The following is a 24,067-nucleotide window of genomic DNA, read 5'->3' on the forward strand; positions in this document are numbered from 1 at the left end:
GCCAGCTCCAAAGTCTAGACAGCATAATAATTACATCCAAACTCGCCTCTAGCCTCCACCCTTTATCTTGCAGTTACTTGTTTAATTTATCACACAACGTTCTTTCATTACACATTGTGACACACTGACAGGTAAGTAAGTGACAGAATCCGAATGAGGCTTGAGTGTAATGAGTAGTAATTTAATGAAGATTAAGAAATATTTACATTTTAGATCCTGCTCTGTAAAACAGGGCAAGATCCACTTCAGCGGCATTGCACCTTGCGCATGCACGATTCATGGATGCATAGAGCTCCACTATGCTCTCACAGTGTGCCGTGGGAGCTGGCAGCGCACTGACGCTTGTGACTATTTTGGGGCGGGGAGGATATGTCAGCAGCACTCGCTGCTGCTCAGTGAGAACAGAACTGCACAACAATATGTCCCCAAATACCAGAAAATTCTCCATCGACACCAGAAAAAGTCGCTAGATTTGTCACTAGTCGCGTTTGAGAAAGTATGTCGCCAAGAGGGTTTGGAATGTCGCGAGATTTAAGTCACCAAGTTGGTAACACTGAGTGAGACCTCTTACCAGATCCTGATCAAGGTCTTCTTGACTTTTAAAAGTAAAAGTGTAACACATCTAATTGCTGTTCACTAAAAAAAAGTAAGTGTGTGTGTGTGTGTGTGTGTGTGAGAAAGAGAGAGTCAGTAACCTGAGCAGAGAACTTGTCACGTGTTTAAATCAAAGAAACAGTGACTTACTTTTTTACCTTGAGTTGTTGCTGTTGATGTTCTTCTTCTTGATCATCTGTTGGTTAAAAGCAGCAGACCTTGTGGTTAGTTTAGATTTAACACGCTAGCTAAGAAGTCACAATTCACTGTCTATGATATAGTGCATACTAGTAATTATATACTAGTGATTATAACTATCTCCTAGTACAGGGGTCACCAACGTGGTGTCCGCGGGCACCAGGTAGCCCCCCACGACCACATGAGGTGCCCGCAAGCCTGCTTTTCATTCAGGTTTTCAGTTAATAATGAAAGAACAGTAGAAGGAAATGCATTCTGAAATACAAAATGTGAGTTGTGGACACTAGCATTTTGTTAATGTTCTGGTAAAACAAGCATATTCGCTTTGTTTGGGTTTAAAATAAGCTCTGAAAATAAATGTTACAAAAATGAGTAGCTCTTGGCCATTTTCATTTTGTAAAAGTAGCTCTCACAAGGAAAAACGTTGGTGACCCCTGTCCTAGAAAGTATAATAATCTACTACCAAATACAGTAACATAAGGTAGCGATTGCAGTGACTTCCAAGCTAGCATGTTGTAGCTACTGCAGTATTGTTTTTGTGAACATCTGATAGAAAAATATGGAACTGGTTTTGCAAACTTTGCGCTTAAGTAAAAGTCAAAGGTTACTTGAGGAAACAAGCTGTTTTGAACGAGTCAGGCGCGGTCAAAGTTCATCAAAGAGTCTCTTATCTTTTTTTTTTTAGCACGGAAGTGGGCGCGGGTCTTTGTTGCGCATGCGCGCTGCCGCACTGGGTGTAGTCTGCTGGGTCGTGTTCATGGCGGTGGACACAAAGAGCTGAGCTCACTTCGACCCACTCAGGAGCTCCACCGAACCTCTCCGCATGAACCACAGGCCGTCGGTGCTCGTTCCGTCTCACGACAGTCATTTCGCGGCAAGTTTGGGCAACTTTTGACTACTTTGGAACTTTGCGCAAACGAGAGGACGACGCGGAGGACCGCCAACATGCGAAGTCTGCTCCGGGTTCTGTTCCCGGTTCTAGCCGCTTTTCTCAGCGCCGCGGTAGCGCTTGTCGGCGCGGCCATGGACGAGTGCGCGGACGAGCACGGGAGAGCGCAGCGCTGCATGCCCGAGTTCGTCAACGCCGCTTTCAACGTCACGGTGGTGGCCACCAACACATGCGGGATACCCCCGGAGGAGTACTGCGTTCAGACCGGCGCCACTGGCGTCACCAAGTCGTGCCACATCTGTGACGCGCGCGACCCAAGGAACCAACACGGTGCCGTCTACCTGACCGACTACAACAACCAGCAGGACACCACCTGGTGGCAGAGTCAGACCATGCTGGCCGGAGTCCAGTACCCCAACGCCATCAACCTCACCCTGCACCTCGGTAAGACACCCACCTCACCACCATCATCACTTTGTGAGGGCTCTCATTGTGTACATACAGCCAATAGCCTTCCATCCTTTTTCTATGCTGCTTATCCTCACATGGGTCACCGGAGTATGCTGGAGCCTATCCCAGCTGACTTCAGGTGAGAGGCGCGGTACACTCTGGACTGGTCATACCAATAAGCCAATATGTTAATGTGAAACATGAACTAAGAAAGTGTGTGTGTGTGTGTGTGTGTGTGTGTGTAGTCCACTCGCAGCGCTTGTGCTTGTGAAGTTGTTTTTTTGCATAGAGAAGCTGCTCTCTCGCCGCATTGTGACTTTTTAACCCGCACAAGCGAGTGCGGCCTTTGTCGGAGTGAACATGACGAACGTCGCTATTTGCGTCCCGCAAGCCCACATTGGAGCTCTCATCTTTCGTTTAAAAAAAGACATCTATTTCTGCGCCTCAGGTGGTCACGCCCCCAACATGAGCTGGCCTTCCTCCTGTTACCATGGTGACAGATATGCCACAGACACTTGTGTCCCATGACACAGCTGGAATGGAATGGTCCCCCTTGGTGCTTCTTTACAGTTGTGACAAGTTAGTGGTAAGGAGTCATTTCATTGGCAGGTGGCGTGTCAGCTGACAGGAAGTCGTATGTGTGGGAAAGTTTTCTTGGCTAAGCAGCTGCTGTAAATTGCACTCCTCTCCTGGGAGACGAGGGGGGAGGGCGGCGGCGTGGGAATGTAATGTTGAACATCTGGATGAGCATCTCTGATGGTTGGTCAGCTGACCAGTTTACTAGTATGTGTTTTGAGGGTCAAAGGTTGCTGCAGCATTTCTTCTGCAGTCTCACTCGCATTAATTTTTTTTTGTCCTCTGAGGAATTCTGGCATCTCGTCAATGTATTGTGTTCAGACTTCAAAGTGAAGAGCATCCGTGTCTTCACATCACGCTCGGCCCACGGAGGTCACGTGAGCACGCTCTCGAACTTCTTCACTTCCGCAGGTTCTCCAGGTCGTCTGTTTGCTGGCTTTGAAGTGCAGACTCCACATTCCCGAGCGCTAATTAGAAGCTGCTCACTCTGTTGTCATGACGACACCAGTCCTGACTCGTCCTCAAAGGCAGACAGGAAAGACTTCTCACGTGCAGTGTCCTGATGTTGTTCTATGATGTCATCACAGCTGCCAGTCTTGATGAAGATGAACTTGGTTCATCAATCCATTTTCCTCTGCTTATCCGGGTCCAGGTCGCAGGGCAGCAGTCTCAGTAGGGAAGTCCAGACTTCCCGGTACCCGGCCACCTTTTCCAGTTCCACTGGGAGGATGCCAAGGCGTTACCAGGCCAGCTGTGAGACATAATCCCTCCAGTGTGTCCTAGGTCTTACCAGGGAGGCGTCCGGGAGGCATCCGGACTAGATGCCTGAGCCACCTCAACTGGATCCTGTGAAGGAGCAGCGGCTCTACTCTGAGCCCGTCCCGGATGACCGAGCTCCTCACCCTATCTCTTAGGGTGAGTCCAGCCACCCTACGGAGGAAACTAATTTCAGCCGCTTGTCTCATTCTTTTGGTCACAACCCAAAGCTCATGACCATAGATGAGGGTGGGAACATAGAGCAACGGGTAAATTGAGAACTTTACCTTCCGCCTCAGCTCTCTCTTCATCACGACGGTCCGGTACAGCGACAGCATTACTGCAGACGCTGCGCCAATCCGCCTGTCAACCTCATGCTCCATTCTCCCTCACTTGTGAACAAGACCCTGAGATACTTGAACTCCTCCACCTGGGGCAGGAGCTCATTCCCAACCCAGAGGGTGCAATCCACCCTTTTCTGATTGAGAACAATGGCCTCGGATTTGGAATTGCTGAGTCTCATCCCAGAAGCTTCACATTCAGGTGCAAACCGCCCCAGTAAACGCTGAAGTGCACAACCCGAAGAGGCCATCAGGACCACATTGTCTGCAAATAGAGACAAGATCCTAGACTGGACTCCCTAGAAATGTGCCTAGGAATCCTGTTCATGAAAATTATGAACAGAATCGGTGATAAAGGGCAGCCTTGGCGGAGGCCAACTTTCACCGGAAACAGGCTCGACCTACTGCTGGCAATGCCAACTAGGCTCCTGCTCCGGTTGGACAAGGACCAAATGGCACATAGTAGCACGCCACCAATACCGTACTCCCGGTGCACCCCCCCCCAGTGGGAATTGTCAAATGGGATTGTCAAATGGGATTGTCAAATGCTTTTTCCAAGTCCACAAAGCGCATGTAGACCATGTAGCGCATGTAGGTTGGGCAAACTCCCATGTACACTCCAGTACCCTTGCGAGTGTACAGCAAGGGTGCAGCCGAGGTTCGACTAACGGTCGTACCCTTCTCTCCAGCAGGAATAGACTTTCCCAGGGAGGCTGAGGAGTGTGATCCCCCTATAGTTGGAACACATCCTCCGGTCACCCTTCCTAGAAAAGGGGGACCACCAGCCCAATCCAGAGGTACTGTTCCCGACTTCCAGGCAATGTTGAAGAGACGTGTCAGCCAAGACAGTCCCTCAACATCCAGAGCCTTGAGGAACTCGTCCAGCCCCAGAGCTTTGCAACTGGGGAGCGTTTTCATTACCCCACATATAGTACATCAGCCACGGTGATTGAACTGTCCGCGTTTGTGTCCTCAGACTCTGCTTCCTCTATGGAAGGTATGTCTGTGGGATTGAGTATTCCCTTCTCCGTCTGACTATATATGAACTTGGTTGTCATGATTTAAGGCTGACCTTTGACTTCTGACTCCACTTGAAGGGGACTTCCTATCCTCTGGGAAGAACAGTCTGTGTGGGATTTTTTTTTAGGGACAGCTGGTTGAAGGGGATGTGAAGGCCGACCAGAAGAGATCACTGTGACATCACTGATGATACAAGGCCTCAAATCCTACTCTGGTCATGTGACCATTAGTGTGTTTCTGTGCGTCATTTGATGCACTTACGCACTTGCAAAACTAATTATAACACATCCTTGGCATTGACTGTGCATATGCTAAGGCTGTGTTCACACAGGACCACTCCTGTTTTTCCTGTTTTTATTTTTTATTGGTGTGTTGGAAAAAAAATCACATCTGTTTTTTTTAGTCTTGCCTATCCGGTCTGGCACCAATCCTTTTTTTTTTTATTTTATTTTTTTTAATAATACGCTTTTGTTACGAACATGAATTTGTGGAATTAGGGATGTCCCAATCCACATTTTTTGGCTTTCGATGAATTGTTTTTTTATAGTCTTGCATATCTGATCCCGATTTACTTACACTTACAAACAATATTGTTTAGCTTTTGTAACAAACCTCTGTGAGTCATGTCCCTAATCCAATAAAAGATAAAATTGGAAAAAATGGCAGTGCAAAATACTTTTAGGGTAGGACTAATCACCTGACATAGTTATAGATCAATTTGGTGTGCAATTTAGAATATATGACTTTTTTTTTTTAACAAACTGTCTTCAGCGCAATAGTAATTTATTGACGGTCCCTAGTGTAAACAAGCAGCGGTTAGAGCAGCACTTCCCGTGTGAGCAGTGGCGGAGCCAGAGTTTTTCATTGGGGTGGCCAAGGGTGAGACCATTATTCACATAGGGGTGGCAATAAGTTGATACCTGAAATGTCTAGATGGGCAGTGGGGTGGCCGGAAAGTGACCAAGGGTGGCCACAGCCACCACGTAGCTCCACCACTGCGTGCGAGCTCCCCGCACAATGGCACAGCAGTCCAGGCACGGTGAGGGAAAACTGCCGCTGTAGCTACGGGGCCAAATATCCAACGTGAAACAGGACATCTCTATGTGGAATTGAATATGGTTATATAATATGGTATATTCAATCATAGTTGTTTGTCGTCTCTCGTGTGTGGCGCCCATTACACTTAGGCACTTCGTCTTTTTGTCCTTTTGTTTTTTGTTTTTTTTTTTTCGTTCCGTCAGCATCGATTATTGACATTTATGAATCGATGAATAATCGTCAATGTCCGCATCGCGATGCATCTATGAATCAATTATTTCTCCAACCCCTAATTCTTACTCAGGATGTCTTTTAAAGAAAGAGCTAAAAAAAAAAAAAAAAAAAATCACACTGCAACGTAATAGGTAGATAACAACAGACAAGACACTACCAACGAATAATGCTGAATAATCAACAACTATGTGACATGTAATTTAGCAGCCATTTACAACAACAGTACAGCAAAGCACGCTGGGAAACAGGAAGTGCTGTTGCCAAAACCATATACACAGATGCCGCATCGAGCGCTGAGCCTTATGTCAACGTCGCCACCATATTGGATGTCACAAGGCTGCCCTGTAAGTGAATGTCATAAAGCGCCTTTCTACAAAGAAATTTGAGTTAATGCCTCTCGTTTATACATTCATACAAGTATTAATATACTTGGGAAACAGTTAAGCACCAAAAACTTACACAGACTTACACAATCTTCCAAACCAAGCTCAAAAAGTGGATGAAACAAAACCAAGTGTGTGTGACCACTTTTACCCCTTTTTTTTTTTTTTTTTTTTTTAGCCTTTTCATGTTCTGTGTTTATTTTTTATTGTGTATTGCTTTTACATTGTTTATTGTTATCTCTTGTTACCTGCCAGAGGACTACAGATGGAAACTAGCAGCTGTGCTATAATCTGTCATATTTACATCTGTATTGTTTGCAGATGTTCATCAATATGCATTGTCCCTAATAAATAAATAAATAAAAAATAAATCAACAATCTATTTGATCTTCTCAATGACAAAGATAAGAACTTTATTGATCCCACACAGTAGTTCACATTACATTAGTTACTGTATAGAGCACAAAGTAGTGTCGAAAAACCATACGCTTTATATATATCAAAATAACATAAATCAAGAAACACAAATGTATTTTTGTTAGGGCCGTCAAATGATTAAAAATTTTAATCAGATTAATCACGGTTTACCTTATATTACCTTATCATATTATCATATTACTTTACCATTCTCTGATGTATTTTAAACTAGCAAAAAGTACATTTGGAATACAGTAAGTGAACAAATTTATTGCAATTGATGTGAAACGGATGGGGGATGGTAAGATTAAATAAAGTTTGCTTCTTCCTACTCCTTTTTGGACATGTAGAACTGTGATTTGTACTATGTTATGTACTCCAATGTAACTTATATGCATGTTCAAAATAAATTAAAACATTCCCATTATTATGTCTGAAATATGCCCATTCTTACTGTATTTTATTGAAAGAAAGATAAATGACAGGGCAGGATTATATGTATTTGCATGTATTAACAGCGCCAAATTAACTTAAAATTTATATCAAGTTAAGAGATGGCACACGTCTGAAAATCTATTTACCTAAGACTATTTTTACATATAGCAGAATATATATATATATATATATATATATATATATATACACACACACACACACACACACACACAGTATATATCAGACTTTTAACTGTGTTATTATGAGCAATGAGGAGTGGTGTTCAAAGACACCACGTCATTTAAGTTGAAATCACATGTTTTGAGTGAATGTTCTGGTATTTCCGAGCACAGTTAAATGCAGCAAATTGTACTTTCGCATTAAGAGTTACACCTTATTGATTTTCTTTGCATTTCTGTTTATTTAGACCACCCATACACGCATGATAAAGACGTTGTTGTGATGTTTGGAGTGTCCGTGAACGCGGTGTGTCTCGTGACAGTGAGGAAGTGTTGTCGCAATGAATGGACTAGAGACATGATTGTTTGGAGTTGGAGATACATGTATGGTGTTGGAATTGCACTGCTGTTGATGTGTTCAGGTAAGAATAAAGTTATAAAAGGGTGTCCGACACTGTGTAACTCTGTGGGGAGCTATGCTGTGCCGACGTCTGTCGTCATAATAGAGAGCCGTGGCTTGCCATGATGTGTGTGCGTTAACTATGCTAAAATATTTAACACAATTAATGAAATATATTAGTGACTGCAGTTACTATTTTTGACAGCCCTAATTTTTATATAAAATATGTAATACAATACTGTATGTAATTATCTACCCAGAGATGGGTGGAGTAGCCAACAAAACAACTGTACTGTACTCAAGAGTATTGTTACTTACAACAATTTTACTCAAGAAAAAGATATGTGATGTTACACATCGATATCGGTTGATATCGGAAATTGAGAGTTGGACAATATCGGTTATCGGCTAAAAAGCCAATATCTGACATCCCTAGTTATTAACAAATGCAGCAAGTGTACAATGACAGTAATAGACTGGGGATAGTACTACATTGTTGACACTAAATTTGACACTCAGAAACAAGTACACAGTGTACACCGTATACTTATTGAAGTGTGATTCACGTGAGCTGATTGAAGCGTCTACATGTTAACACTCGAGTGATGCGGGTCTGTCTGCATCCCCCTGTTCTTGTCGGTCCTCAGGATTTATGGACTTGCTTGTTTAGAGGGAGAGGGTCTTGATAAGGGCGTCCTGCTGAGACTTATAACGAGGCCGCTGGTGTTTGTTCCTGAATTCCTGCTGAGGTGACACCTGGAGGGTGTGGGGGGCTTCTTTGGTGGTCTGTGTAATTATCACAGCACATATCTCTCTCTCAACCCCACACACACACACACACACACACACACACACACACACACACACACACACTAGACTGGTTGTCACCTGTAGTCACTTGAAGCACTTTAATGTGGTCTACTCCAATCAGAGCGCTGGCGTGTTGTTTATGAAACAAAAGATGAAAGTGAGGCAATGGCATCCTCCGTCTACAGATGTCAAATCAAGATGGCCGCCGCACAAAGAATGTTGTAGGCAGAGTCGGTGATGAAGCGCGTTGGCGTGTGTCCGTGAGGTCATCACGGGTGTCGTTGGGCACGCACAGCCAAGCTGACCTTTCACCTGCAGCAGCGATGGCGAGCTGCAGTGAGGCTTCGCAGGCCCACGCCGCCAGTCAAAAGCAGTCATTGTTTGGCTGCTCAAGAATGTGATGAGGTCATGGGAGGAAATTTAATTGGCCCCCATGGCTTGAAGAGCGTTCCCAGGAATGCACTGTAAAATGTCCCCCCTTGGACACCAGCTTTGCTGCAGTGTGGAAACCGGCAGGAAAATGTGCAGTCTTTTTGACATCAAGCAGGAAGTTTGTGTCAAAATGTTCTCTGGGAGGGCAGGGTGTCCTCCCAAGTGCTTGTTAACTGTTGCTGACGCAGGAAGTTTGATTGGGATGGCTCGCTGCCTCCTTTGTGCTCAGTTGGCTGTCAAAAGTCCAAATCGGGACAGGAAAAGTCCCAGCATGCTCCTCTCTCTCACCAGGCGTCCCACATTCCTGCTGTTAGCGTGTCATGCCGTCAGCTTGGCCCTGCCCACCAGTGTGAAGAAGAAAAGCTCCTTGAGGCTGTATTCATGTCGGGGCCTGATTGTGTGAAGGGGGGCCACAATAGGAGGCTTAACGCTGTCTAAATAGCCACCGGATAATTGAACAGCTAACTTTACTTGGGGGGGGGTGTTTGTGTGCTTGTGTGCTGTTTTTTTCTTCTACAGTTTCCTGTAATAAAAAGCCAGCCACTCAGCTTCTTCTGTTTTATTTGCACTCCACATTGAGGGGCCTCAGCTGAGCACCCCCCCCTCTGTTTACAAAGCAGATTCTTTGACTCTGACCACCCCCCACCCACATCTCCTCCCACACACACAGTGCAGCCTCGGGCCTGCTCAGACTTGTCAGGTATGTCTCGGCTGCTCTTCCTCACAAGATGGCTGCCAGTGGCGAGAACATGATGTTGAAATGTGACGTAACTGTGTGATGATTCGTGACGTTTGACCCTGTTGCATCTTCCCGGCAGGTAAGGCGTTCGACATCACATACGTGCGGCTGAAGTTCCACACGAGCCGCCCGGAAAGCTTTGCCATCTACAAGCGCGGCAGCGAGGCCGGACCATGGGTGCCGTACCAGTACTACAGTGGCTCGTGTGAAAAGACGTACCAGAAGACCAACCGCGGCTTCATCCGCACGGGCGAAGACGAGCAGCAGGCGCTTTGCACTGACGACTTCAGTGACATTTCGCCACTCACTGGCGGGAACGTGGCCTTCTCCACACTGGAGGGACGGCCCAGCGCCTACAACTTTGACCACAGCCCCGTCCTGCAGGTGGGTGTTGCATGTCTACACGCAGGAAGGACACCCGTGTTGACGCTCACTGAACATGTGTGTTGTACTTATCACGTTGAGGTCATGTGGCCATGCCTGTCCTCTGCACTGTGGTTGCGAGCTGGACTGTCACCATGACGACACACTTAACAACATAATGTTTTTGAGACATACTGTAAAGTGAGTGAAAGTCATCAGCTGGAATATTTGGTCTCCACGTTTAGCGGCATAGCTCTTAACTTCCTTACTTGACCCGTCTACATGAAGTTATTTTTACCAAGTGCTGGAGAGGCGGCGGCCTGTCGGGGGCGTCAGACGGCTGTGTCTCACTGTGACATTCCTGCTGGCCACTGTGCCGCCATGTTTGTTAACCAACCAGCAGCTTGATCGTCAGCGTCTAGTCACTCCTACTTTTGTTGCATGTCTCTTCTCAAGGATGTTTTGACGTTTGTTGATTTGGCTTTAGTCTTCTCTAGAACTCCAGTCACCTGTTAGCTCTTTTAGCAAACGCTCCATCAAAACAATCTTCCATCTTGTGCCACCGTTATCCTCCGCTAGCCAGGTTAGCTTCTTGACATTGTCTTGTAACAAACATGGTAGCATTAAAGACAAACTGCTGTCAATCAAGATCCATGTCTGTTAAAAAAAATGTAAAATGCAGTCCCTCTGGGATTTCACGAGCTTTTGCGATTGTTGCGACTTAAAATGCCTGATTTAGCGGCAGCTTTTTCAAAAATTTGCAATGATTTTTTCCCCGTTAACGTAGCATCAGACCAAAAAAAGCACAGGGTTTCAACAAATCTAACAAAATATGCTTTATTTGGGTAATAACTCAAGTGAAGAGCACATTTTTTAACATGGACAGCTAGTCCGCTCCAGGGGAGGTGTCGATTTTGCAGGGTTTTTCCCCCCAAAATTGAGATACTGAATATGCACATATGCATATTCAGGTCATAAGGTCATTTTCAATACGACACGTTCTCCAAACCTGCAGAGATCTTTAAAAGGATCTTGTATTCTATATGTATTTTGAAATTGTTATTGGTAGGTGAAATGGAAATTCCATGGTTGCAATTGTTACATTATTTAGGTGCAGTTATGATAAAGTGAATCTTGCATAACATTTGGTCTTTTCTTGATTGATGATTTACTGTAATCCTGGATGTTGGAAAAAATGGGCACACAAAATAGGATTGAAATTGATAGAAATTGGATCCTGTAAAATGACTTGGAAGTCATTACTGATGTGCTGCTTGCAAAATACAATCACACAATTTTTGCTACACAGATAATATTGGAATACAGTACGGTGCTTGTGAAGTACAGGAACTTTGGAAAGTCAGTAACAATCATTGCATTTCATGTCCGCCCACACACACACACACACACACACATATATATATATATGTATGTATGTATGTATGTATGTATGTATATATGTATGTATGTATGTATGTATATATGTATGTATGTATGTATGTATATATATATGTATGTATGTATGTATGTATGTGTATATATATATATATATATATGTATGTATGTATGTATGTATGTGTATATATATATATATATGTATGTATGTATGTATGTATGTGTATATATATATATATATATGTATATATATATATGTATGTATGTGTGTGTATATATATATATATATATATATATATATATATATACAGACACACATATATACATATATATATATATATATATATATATATATATATACACACATATATACATATATATATATATATGCTACTCAGGAGCAAAGGAGCAAAGTTGATTTGCAAAAATGATGACAATTGGCCAAAAAATTTCAGCGACTGGACAAGTTGCAAAGTTGTGCATAATTTGCGGCGATTGGTTGAATTTCCCAGAACTGGCATGATTGCAACATCTCAAAAGCCTGAAGGGTCTGAAAAATGAGGCACAGACTGTTACACCATCACCACCTGCTGTTGGGAACAGGAGGTGCATGTGATGCTGTGCTCACTCTGTGTGCATGTGTACATGCACGGGGTGGGTTCAGCTCCATTCCAGCTGAAGCTTCCACAAAGTTGTGTGATTGATAGCAGCCAGACAGCTAGAAGAGGCGCAGCTGCAGTTTGGAGGGGGGGGCTCTTCCTGTGAGGACGTGCTACAGCAGCTGCAGTGTCTAACGATGACAGACCCATACGTGCACGCACATCAGCCATCGTCCACACACGCTCACTTCCTGCTGACCTTTAACCTGCACAGTTACTGATTGACATGTCTGTGTGATAGCCAGGAGTCAACATAGCCTTAGCTGTGTTTGTATAAAGCTTTATTTAGACAGCGTTTGAAGAACAAAAGTGTGGAAACACCTGCTCAAACAAAGCTAACACTAGTGCGTATTTGCTTGCTAGCTAGTGCGTGCAAAAAGACATGGTGGTCACTGGACGTGGACAGACACTGGAAGGACCGTTTCTTTCGCACATTCCCCCCAGTGTTGGTAGTGAATTATCCTGGGAGACGTTGATTGTTTATCTCTGAGCAGCTGCTGTGAACGCTCACTCTGCTGCAGAAAAAAAAACCCTGAGGTCTGATAAGCTTCCTGCTGATAGCATGCTAAGCTATCGTCAGTCTTGGCCTTCTCCCACTTCATGTTGTGAAACTTTTTATCGTCTGTGACGAGACTGCGAGTCTCAAGTAAATAAATCCAACGCAGCGGTCTTTCCCATAGCGTAGCAATTAGCGCATGCTAGCGCGCTTCCTGTGACCTTGACACTTCCTCAAAGTTGTGTCTGTGTCGTAGGACTGGGTGACAGCCACTGACATCAGGGTGACCTTGAACAGGCTCAACACTTTTGGCGACGAGGTGTTCAACGACCCCAAGGTCCTCAAGTCCTACTACTACGCCATCTCTGACTTCGCCGTGGGCGGAAGGTAACCACTGGGAATGTTGTCTTTGTGCTTCCATAATCTCTTTGAAATGTGGAGCACATTTCCATTACACAGCCGGCATTCCTGGCATTCCTGGCAAGCAGGCCCGGATTACAGGGGAACCGGAATGGGGCGGAACGAGCGGTGTGACAAGCGGAAGAAAGGAACAAGTCCGGACTTTAGCACATGTCCTCCTTGTTTCAGTTGAACTTGGAATGTCACCATGAATTTATCATCTCTGAATCTTCTTCATGACAGTCAAAAGTCTAGTCACGGCAGTCACTGACTCCATTTTCACACGCGCACACACACACACACACACACACACACACATACACACACACACACACACACACACACACACGGCACTGATGATGATAATGATGGTTACTGACCAACACACTGCACCACGTCAGCCTTTTTTTTCCCCACATTGTGAAAATACATTGGGAAGCGGAAACGCTAACATTTTTGTGCACCAACAAAATTGGTGCACTTGTGTACAGTAATACCTTGTTTATCGCGGTTCATTGGTTCCAGACCCAACCGTAATAAGTGAATTTGTGCGAAGCAGGATTCCTTATTTATAGATGGAATATTTTTGTAGTTAGAGCATAGAAAACCTGTTCACAACCTTCTAAATACCTCTAGACATGAACTAACACCACTGTAGTCAGCCTTACACTTGTATTACCCAATATATAGTAGACATAATAACATTAAATAAGCCATTTAAGATACAAATAAGACTTGTTCTTGTGTGTTGTGTTGCTATAAATGTGTTCCCTAGGAGAGCAGAGTGAGTGGCGGACAGGAAGTGACGTTGGAGGTTCAGAGTTGAGTTTCATCTTGGGTTACGGCCACAACAATAGGACATTCAAAATGGACAAGTAGACACACAAACGCACACTTACCGCATGCAGTAGTCACCATTTTGGCAACATAGTGGAAAGGGAGGGACCATCTTGAGTGGTTGCAATTCACCGTTAAAAAGGAGAGAAGAAGAAGTGAGTAATTTTCAATTCCGGTAAATATACAACAACAGTAATGGTATTTAGGACAGCACTACACTGTCGAAATTCACTCACTCAGGAACAAAAGTACAGTGTACTTATTGATGTAAACTGACACAAGTATTCCGTTTGAGACACAGCCCTAATTTCATGAAATCATCATTTCTACTTACGGTTGTGGGAATTATGTGTTTGGAGATGTAAGTGTACAGTATGTAATAATAACAATAATTATTACACAATTATTATTATACACCGTGTGAAAGTAATAGAGAAGGAAATCAGAATGAGTAGTTGGCATATTCGCAACACTGTGTGTGTTGTATTTTCCGCTTTTAAACTGGCGCACGTGTGTTTTGGGATCATTTGTGAGAACAGACCGTGCTGCTGACTTCCTGTAATAATTTTTTCCACAACGCCTGCCAAAAAAACACAAAGACGACAATCAAAGGCTACAAGCCAGTCATGTTTTTTTTTTCCTCCGGCGAGTCTCGTCTTGTCTTGTCCTCCTGTGAGACGCGACTAAGCTTTCTTCCAACAGCGCACACCATCTACATGATGCCGTGAACTCACCCTTATGCACACAGCTATTGTAAATGAAAACATGTTCATGTCAAAGCAACAGGTGGCGCTATAAGCCCTCACAGTGATTGTTCAGCCATTTTCTACAGATTATCCTGTCAAAGGTGAGCTGGAGTATTTTTGGAAAAAAGATTCAAACCCAGAACCTCTTGGATGTGAGGCAGACGTAATAACCACACACTCCACTGTGGTGTAACATGACTGCACTACAATCAAATACAAAGCAGCCAAAGTTTTGAAATCAACAAGAGATTTTTTTCTTCAAGTAAGTTGTGCGCTCCCCCTGCAGGTGCAAGTGTAACGGGCACGCCAGCGAGTGTGTGAAGAACAGTCGAGGATATCTGGTGTGTAACTGCAAACACAACACAGATGGCGACGACTGTAACGTCTGCAAGAGTTTCTACAATGACCGACCTTGGAGGAGGGCCACCGCCGACAACGCTAACGAGTGTCTGCGTAAGAACACGCTAACGTCATGGTAACGTCACGCTCGTCTCCATCTCTCTGTACTCATCTCACGTGTGTGTATGCGTGTGTGTCAGCGTGTGAGTGTAATGGGAAGAGTTCAGAATGCTACTTTGACCCTGAGCTGTACCGGGCCACCGGTCACGGAGGTCACTGCACAAACTGCGCCGACAACACGGATGGGCCCAACTGCGAGCGCTGCCTTGACCATCACTACAGGGATGGGTTAGGGTTAGGCAGATGCATGCCATGCGGGTGCAACTCTGTAGGTGAGTTGACACTTCCTGTCTCCTGACCACAACCTATGCCACATGACCACTTGGCCTCCTGGTGGCTGACAGGAAGCATGCCTCGTAGCAACATGCTACTTAGCAGTGGTGTGTGGGTGTGCATGTGTGTGTGCGCGCAGGTTCTGAGTCTCCTCAGTGTGACAACAGAGGAGGGTGTGCTTGCAAAGCGGGCGTGATGGGAGAGAAGTGTGACCGCTGTCAGCCGGGATTCCACAGCCTGACTGAGGCTGGATGCAGGTAAGACAACAACACACCTTTGCGTGTCAACAGTTTGACTAAGCACGAGAGTGCGTGTTCCTGCCAGGCCGTGCTCGTGCTCGCCATCGGGCAGCACACAGGAATGTGATGTCAACACGGGACAATGTCGCTGCAAAGACAACGTGGAAGGCTTCTCCTGTGACAGGTAAAGTTCACACACTCTAAGTGGGTCACATGGTGATACACAAACACACACACAAAGTTGTAACAGCACCTTACCTTTGACCCTTGTGTATAATGTGCAGGTGTAAGTTGGGGTACTTTAACTTGGACCCCAGCAACCCTCAAGGCTGCACTCCCTGTTTCTGCTTCCAGCACTCATCTGTATGTGACAGCGCCGACGGCTTCAGCGTACACACTGTTAGCTCCTCCTTCTCTCAAGGTAACTCCGCCCACTGGCTGGACTCTCGCAAAAAAAGAAGTCTGTGTCTCAATGGGTGCAATGGCGTACTTACACTTAGTCTTTCGAGTGCACAAGTGCGTTCAAACTCAGAAGTACTACAAAATGCAGTGTGCTGTCAAGGCTCAAAATGTTCAGTGTGCAGTGATGGACATTTACCACCCTAGTATATAGTATTGAAGTGTACTGGCGCAAGTGTTCCGTGTGAGAAACAGCCTATGTCTTCCCAGTCTGACTTGTGTGTGTGTGTGTGTACACGTGTACGTGTGCATGTTTCTAGATGAGGATCAGTGGACGGGTGAGCAGCGGGATGCTTCAGGTGTGTCGGTGCAGTGGTCTCCTAGCGGACAGGAGATCTCTCTCATCTCAGAAGATTACTTCCCAATGTACTTTGTGGCACCAGGTACTCTGCCAAGTGGACATGAACCCATGAACCATGAACCATGACACGTGCTCAACACTAAAGTCGTAATACACGTGTCTTTTTATGTGTCCCAGACAAGTTTTTGGGCAACCAGTTGCTGAGTTACGGGCAGAATCTGAGCCTGAGTTTCCGAGTCGACCGGCGGGACACACGCTTGTCGGCCGAAGATCTGGTTCTGGAGGGTGCCAACCTGCGTGTGGCCGTCCCCCTTATCGCCCAGGGCAATGCCTACCCCAGCGAGAACATGCAGACATACGTTTTCAGGTGACACTTGCTCCGATTTCCCCTTCCGAATAAGAGCAGCCCCATAGGTGTTGCTGACACTACTCACACCTTTTGTGTGATGTTTTTCAGACTCCACGACAGCACCGACTACCCCTGGAGGCCGACAATTAGCCACTCGGACTTTCAGAAACTTCTGCACAACCTGACCGCCATCAAGATCCGCGGCACCTACAGCGAGAGGAGTAAGCCATGCTACATGCACTTCCGGTTGCACTCCCTATAACAACTCTTGCTAACAATGCTGTTTCTCCAGGTGCTGGTTACCTCGATGACGTCTCCTTGGTGACGGCGAGGCGCGGTCCAGGCGTTCCGGCCCACTGGGTGGAGCACTGCACATGTCCTCAAGGTTACCAGGGTCAGCACTGTGAGCAGTGCACTCTGGGATACCGCCGAGCCCGCCCCGACCTCGGACCTTTCAGTCCCTGCGAACTCTGCAACTGTAACAGCCACAGTGACGCCTGCCATCCGGACACAGGTGAACCTCTTGCTGACCTCGAACTACTGATGTGTGCCTGTCAGGGTCGCTAATGTGTGCATGTGTGCGTGCACGTGTCCAGGTGCATGTGAGTGTCAACACAATACGGCCGGGCTGAGCTGCGAGCGCTGCAGGGATGGTTTCTATGGCGACGCCACCAAAGGGACGTCCACTGACTGTCAGGCATGTCCGTGTCCAGCCGGAGCCACATGCGCTGTGGTCCCCAAAACAGGAGAAGTGGTCTGCACCAACTGTCCTGCTGGCACCACAGGTATGTCTTACTTCTGCCAGATCTCCATTGCAACACAACAACAATAACAGTTTGTCCTACAACATCACAGGCAAGCGCTGCGAGGTGTGCGATGACGGCTTTTTCGGGGACCCGCTGGGCAAGGCCGGTCCGGTGCTGGCCTGCCGGGCATGTAAGTGCAGCGACAACATCGACCCCAATGCGGTGGGCAACTGCGACCGGGAGACGGGTGAGTGCCTGAAGTGCATCTACAACACCGCCGGTTTCTTTTGCGACCGCTGCAAGGATGGATTCTTTGGCAATGCTCTGGCCTCCAACACAGCTGACAAGTGCAAACGTAAGTCGCTCACTCGGCGGCCGCCTGACTTTACGGGCAAAGCGTCTTAGTCTCCTGTTGGCTCTCCTCAGCCTGCTCCTGTTCTCCGCTTGGCACCGTGGACCGGCAGACGAGATGCTCCCAGGTGACGGGTCAGTGTTTGTGTCTTCCCAACGTGATTGAGCGTGACTGCAGCGCCTGCCAGCCGGGATTCTTCAACTTGCAGAGCGGCAACGGCTGCGAACGGTAAGGCGCTGGGTATCCGCTGACAGCCAGTCAGCTCTCACCTCTCACGCTCTGCCTCCTCACAATCCCGCAGGTGCAACTGCGACCCCATTGGATCCACCAACGGCCAGTGTGACATCACGTCAGGGCAGTGCGAGTGCCAGCCCGGCATCACCGGGCCGCGCTGCGAACGCTGCGAGGTCAACTTCTTTGGCTTCAGCTCGTCCGGGTGCAAACGTATGTGCACTTCCACCTGGATACCATCGATACTGACCTGCATGTGACCCGAATGTGACCTGTATGTGACCCGAATGTGACCTGTATGTGACTCTGCAGCTTGTGACTGTGACCCCGAGGGCGCCCAGTCGGGTCAATGCAAAGAGGATGGCCGCTGTGAGTGCCGGCCTGGCTTTGTGGGCGCTCGCTGCGACATGTGCGAGGAGAACTACTTCTACAACCGCTCAGCGCCGGGATGCCAGCAGTGTCCTTCCTGCTACAGCCTGGTCAGGGACAAGGTGAGTCGAGGCCGCCAGCACGTACAAACTCTGCCTGAATGTGGCACTAACCTGCGAATGCTGCGGACAGGTCAACCAGCAACGTCAGAAGATCCACGAGCTGCAGACGCTCATCGATAACCTCGGATCGGGACAAGAGACTGTGAGCGACAAGGCCTTTGAGGACCGGTTGAAGGAGGCTGAGCGTGCCATTGTAGACCTCCTGGAGGAGGCCCAGTCCAGCAAGGGTAACGCTGCCTGTTGCACGTTCTACAGTCTTCGACTGATCTTCTTGACGATGTCTTGAGAGAATCAAACACCATGCTATGTTTTTTAAACGACCCTGATAGATGTGGACAAAGGCCTCTTGGAGCGTCTGAACAACATCAATAACACCCTGACCACGCAGTGGAACCGTCTGCAGAACATCCGCAACACGGTGGATGACACAGGCGGGCAAGCGGACCGTGCTCGCAACAGAGTCCGCCAGGCAGATAACCTGATTGACAGAGCCCGCCAGGAGTTAGACAAGGCCAAAGACGCCATCGGCAAAGTGGTGCGTGATGTTAGGCTATGTCCACACGAATATGAATATTTTACAAACACATATTTTTCTCTGCGTTTTGTTCTCTATTCCACACACAAGTGTAGGTTTTTGTCTTTAAAACTGAGCTTTTAGAAACATCTAGCCGAAGTGGAGACTTTAAGAAACTCCAGCTTCAACATATGTGTGTGGATGAGCAAAACATAGTTTGGGCTTGGTTTCATTTCGTGCAGCGGTGTGCGCGCACCTTATAACATGCAAGGCCGATTAAAACATACATGTTTCTCGGGCGTACACATAATTGTACATGTACTAAACAAGTCAGAGGGGGTCTTGGCTTGGGAGTAACAACACCCACATGGCAGAAGGCAACTCTAATTGAACGCCGGCATCTGGTGGTGGAGAAGGTCCGCGGCCAGGAGGAAGTTGCCAATGTGTCACTCCATGATGTCAAGTCAAGCAAGGTTGTTTGATGAAATGGGAAGGCGTGGAGAAGAGGGAAATCACCTGGAGCGAGCTGTGGAGCATGGAGTCCACCGGCATCAGTTTTATCATCAAGCCACATACCTGAATAACGCCTTCTCCAACCAACCTACATCTCTCCCAAGGTAGATACACCGGGCGTCACAATCAAGTGCTGAAATGCTTAGCAGCAGAAGTTGAGAAGGAGAGAGTAACCACCAACGCCTTGCCCCCAAAAATCCACAAAACACTCCTACGAACATCATTCGTTCAGGAAGGAGAGAAGCAGCAGACCAAACCAACTCCTTCAGAATCAAGCCCACTGGATGCAGCCTGAGATTGGGAAATCCGAGTTGATCTCTGTCAACAGCTCACCTTCCCTCCTGAAATCACAGCCACTAACCTGCGCCTAGACCTGGTCCTCTGGTCAAAATCCTGCCGGCAGGTCTTCATTGTGGAGCTGACAGTCCCGTAGGAAGAGGCAATTGAAGAAGCTAACGAAAGAAAAAAAGTGCGATATGCCAACCTGGCAGCTGACGCAAAGGATTGGGTCTGGAATGTAAAGGTTTGCCCAGTAGAGGTGGGCTGCAGAGGCTTTATAGCTAGTTCTATCATAAGGCTCTTAACGGAGATCAGCATCAGAGGGAAGGTACTATAAAAGACCATAAAGGAACTCACCAACATCGCAGAAAGAAGCATTCATTAGCTGTGGATGAAGCAAAAGGAGACAGTTTGGGGACCCAGTGCGACATACACCCAGGCCTGATCAGCGGTGGGACAGCCCCATGGGAGGATGTCTTGTGGTGTGTGTGTGAGTTTGAGGTACACAACTGATGATGTGTCACACTGGTGGCATCAGCCAATCACCTCCAAACCTCTAATCCATCCACATCCGGAGAAACACCCCCAACTGAACTGATTATCGTGGGATTGTAACATCAAGTCCTACCAACAACAACAACAAAAAACTATTGATGAACAGATGCATTATAACGTGCAACCAAGTCAGCTGTGGTAACTTTTTCATTCTTCCGATTGGCCAAAATGTGCATGACAGTCGGTGAAAGTGTTATGTTATGTGTACAGACATTTTTTCAAGACCCAGAGTAGGGAATGCGTTTTTGAAAATATTCGTGTTTGTGTGGACATAGCCTGAGTCTTCTCGCTAGAAGCGTCCATTTCTAATTGTTTGTCTCCGTGCAGGATATCAAAGCACCAAGTGGTGGCGGGGATCCCAACAACATGACGCTGCTTGCCGAGGAGGCTCGCAAGCTGGCAGACAAGTAATAAGATCGACATTTTAAGTTCTAGTAATGAATTTGAAAATAAAGGCGGTGACCATGTTCCTCTCTACCCGACCGAAGGCACAAGATGGATGCTGACCAGATTGAGAAGATCGCCAAAGATGCCAATGACACGTCCACCAAAGCTTACAATCTGCTGCTCAAGACTCTGGACGGCGAGGGAAAGACGAGTCAGGAGATAGACGAGCTCAACAGGAAGTGCGTGTTCCGCACATGGAGGTGACCAAACACATTTGTTGACAACGACTTTCTGTTCAGGTACAACGATGCGGTAGAGCTGGCCAAGAACTTGGAGAAACAAGCCAACAAGCTTCAGGCGGAGGCCGAGGACGCAGGAAACCAAGCTCTGAAGATCTTCGCCAATCTCACCAGTTTGCCGCCCTTTGACACCCAAGCCCTGGAGGTCATGACCACCTCCCAGAATAAACGCCATGTACCACATGCTGTTTCTACACACTTCCACTTTCTGTGTGCAGGAGGATGCTAGCAAGATCAAGAAGGAGGCGTCGGACCTGGACAAGTTGATTGATAAAACTGAGAAGGAGTACAATGACCTCCGAGACGACTTGAGGTCCAAAGAACTAGAAGTCCGCAAACTTCTGGAGAAAGGAAATAGCGAGCAGCAGGTACGTCTGCCCCGCCTGCCACAAGTCACAGCTGCTGTGACGCATGAGTTGAGGTTCTCTTCCTGTCCTTCAGACTGCAGATCAGCTTCTGGCCCGAGCTGACGCCGCAAAGGCTCTCGCCGAGGAGGCAGCCAAGAAAGGCCAGTCCACCTTCCGAGAGGCCGAGAACATCCTGGATGACCTCAGAGGTGCCAACTACGCCCCTTGTCATTTATCAATGAAATTTCAAAGTAGTGACGATTCACTTTGGAACTTTTCCTTCAGATTTCGACCGTCGTGTCAATGACAACAAAACCGCTGCAGAGGATGCGCTAAAGAGGATCCCGTCCATCAATGCCACCATTGTGGCCGCCAACGAGAAGACTCAGCAGGCGGAGGCGGCACTAGGCAACGCGGCCGCAGATGCCCGTGATGCAAAGAGCAAGGCCGAGGAGGCCGAGCGAATTGCCGGCAACGTGCAGAAGGTGGCCGCGACAGTGCAACTTGAGTGTTGTTGTGAGAGCGATAATGTGACAATGACATGTATGTTTCCCCCTGACGCTCTCAGGGATCGGCCAAGACCAAGGAAGATGCAGAGAAGGCCCTGGAGGACGCCAACAAGCTGGAGAGCCAGGTGGACACCATGATGGATCAGCTGAGTGCAGCTGAGCAGGAGCTGAGCAGGAAGAAGGCGGAGGCAGATCAGGATATGATGATGGCCGCCATGGTAGGCCCCGCCCACCAGTATGTCTTTCAAATGTTCTCCGCATGTCTTAAAATGCTGACTTTGTGACTGCAGGCGTCAGACAATGCCAAGGAAGCTGAAGACAATGCCCGCAAGGCCAAGAGCGCCGTCAAGACAGTCCTGGGCACCATTGCCGCCTTACTGGATCAACTCGGTAAGTCAGGCAGCAGCATTGCGTGAAGTCATATGACCAAGCAGCTCTGTCCCTGCAGGAAACATCGACAAAGTGGACCTGAGCAAACTCAACCATATCGATGAGTCGCTGAAGCGTGCCAAAGGCAAGATGGCCGACAGCGAGCTGGACCGGAAGCTGATGGAGCTGAACGATGTGGCGCGCACACAGGACATCTTGATCAGCGACTACGACCGGCAGATCCGCGAGATCCGTGCCGACATTGCCAACCTCAACGACATCAAGAACACGTTACCTGACGGCTGCTTCAACACGCCGTCTCTTGAGAGGCCTTAACCCAGCCCTCGTCTTTCAGACACACCCACTTGTACCAAAAGCAGTTTTTAAACTTCGTCTTTTATTTTATTTTTGTTTTTGGTTTGTTGTTTTTTGTCTTGCGGGCGTGCGTTCGCTAGAATGAACTCAGCGGCAGAGAGAAGCCGTGCACAGAACCAGAACCACAAACCCGACGTGACTGCACACATTGGCTGCACACAGGAAGTCCCTCCCACTGCCAATTTCCTGCGTGTAAGCTGCCATTACCCATCATGCCCCGGGAAACGTCTGCTCATGAGTGTCAGCAAGCAGCACGCCACTGGTAGTGGCGCCTGTTTATTCACGTAGTCGGCGAGTGTGCGCAAAAGCCAACGCAGCTGGCACAGGAAGTGACGTCTGAGGAAGCTCCACCACTGCGTGTGCAGCCTCGTAAGATTTGTTGTTCTTGCATATGCAAATTCACTCAGTCAACACGCCACATCCTGCGGGAACAAACTGGCAGCCATCTTGAGGCGGCCTTCATTTAGCTGATGCTAAGCTAAACACGTTTGGTCGCTCACTTGATTAGCATGATTGACAGCAATCAGGCCACGGATGTCCCCCGTTCGTTCGTCCTGCCTCTACTGACCGACGTTCCCTCAACATGTTCTAGCGTGAACCCCACCATCGAGTCCACATCCCGTCAAATCGGACACTATGCAACTTTTGTACATTTTGCTATCTGATACACTGGTGCTAATGATGATATTTGTGTGAATGTTTTTTATAATTATTTGTGTAAATATGTGCCTCGGTGATTCTGGAGCAGCTGCCTCTCAAGCAGAACCTGCAGGTGCACGCTCACTGTGGCAAAATGTCATAGTTTTGTTGATTCTCATTAAGCTTACTATTGAGTATTGTTGTTGTATCGTTTGATGGCATGTCTGAAGTCACATGACTGAAGTTAACAAGTAGTTAACCTTTTATTTTATTTTTTTAATGAGTGTTTGTGCCTTAATATTAACTTGTAATCACACTCTGTGTCCTTGTGGTCCTTCACACCGTCTCCGTACTGAAGCAGGTTATCATGTTGGACCACTAACACTTTTCCCTCCATCCACACACACGTATATGTATACACAGTGTATAATAAACAGTATTTCTAAGTTATGTACCGGTCGTTGGTGCTGCTCATCTACTTCCTGTTTCCTGTTAACGACCTGACCCAGTGTGACCTCGCCAACATAACATTGAATAATAAAAGTTTGTTACAGGAGGTGGTGCTTGTGTGCTGCTGTGTCAACACAGAGCTGAT

General features: G+C 47.1%; 1 protein-coding gene across 1 annotated transcript; it reads left to right on the plus strand.

Annotated features, from left to right (window-relative positions):
* The first annotated feature begins 1,518 nt into the window (after window positions 1-1,518).
* On the plus strand, window positions 1,519-24,028 carry lamc1 (laminin, gamma 1). The gene is made up of 28 exons (XM_054767831.1): window positions 1,519-2,125; window positions 9,971-10,275; window positions 13,061-13,191; window positions 15,073-15,239; window positions 15,326-15,517; window positions 15,658-15,775; window positions 15,843-15,941; window positions 16,042-16,178; window positions 16,477-16,599; window positions 16,695-16,884; window positions 16,975-17,087; window positions 17,159-17,380; window positions 17,463-17,651; window positions 17,722-17,967; window positions 18,039-18,192; window positions 18,266-18,408; window positions 18,508-18,686; window positions 18,757-18,913; window positions 19,016-19,221; window positions 20,875-20,954; window positions 21,036-21,173; window positions 21,234-21,378; window positions 21,452-21,601; window positions 21,675-21,789; window positions 21,866-22,065; window positions 22,149-22,307; window positions 22,380-22,479; window positions 22,538-24,028. The coding sequence occupies exons 1-28, from the start codon at window positions 1,738-1,740 to the stop codon at window positions 22,792-22,794; spliced, it is 4,803 nt and encodes a 1,600-aa protein (XP_054623806.1). The 5' UTR covers window positions 1,519-1,737; the 3' UTR covers window positions 22,795-24,028.
* The last annotated feature ends 39 nt before the right edge of the window (window positions 24,029-24,067 follow it).

This window comes from Dunckerocampus dactyliophorus, chromosome 2, assembly GCF_027744805.1.
Source record: "Dunckerocampus dactyliophorus isolate RoL2022-P2 chromosome 2, RoL_Ddac_1.1, whole genome shotgun sequence".
Classification (NCBI taxonomy): Eukaryota; Metazoa; Chordata; class Actinopteri; order Syngnathiformes; family Syngnathidae; genus Dunckerocampus; species Dunckerocampus dactyliophorus.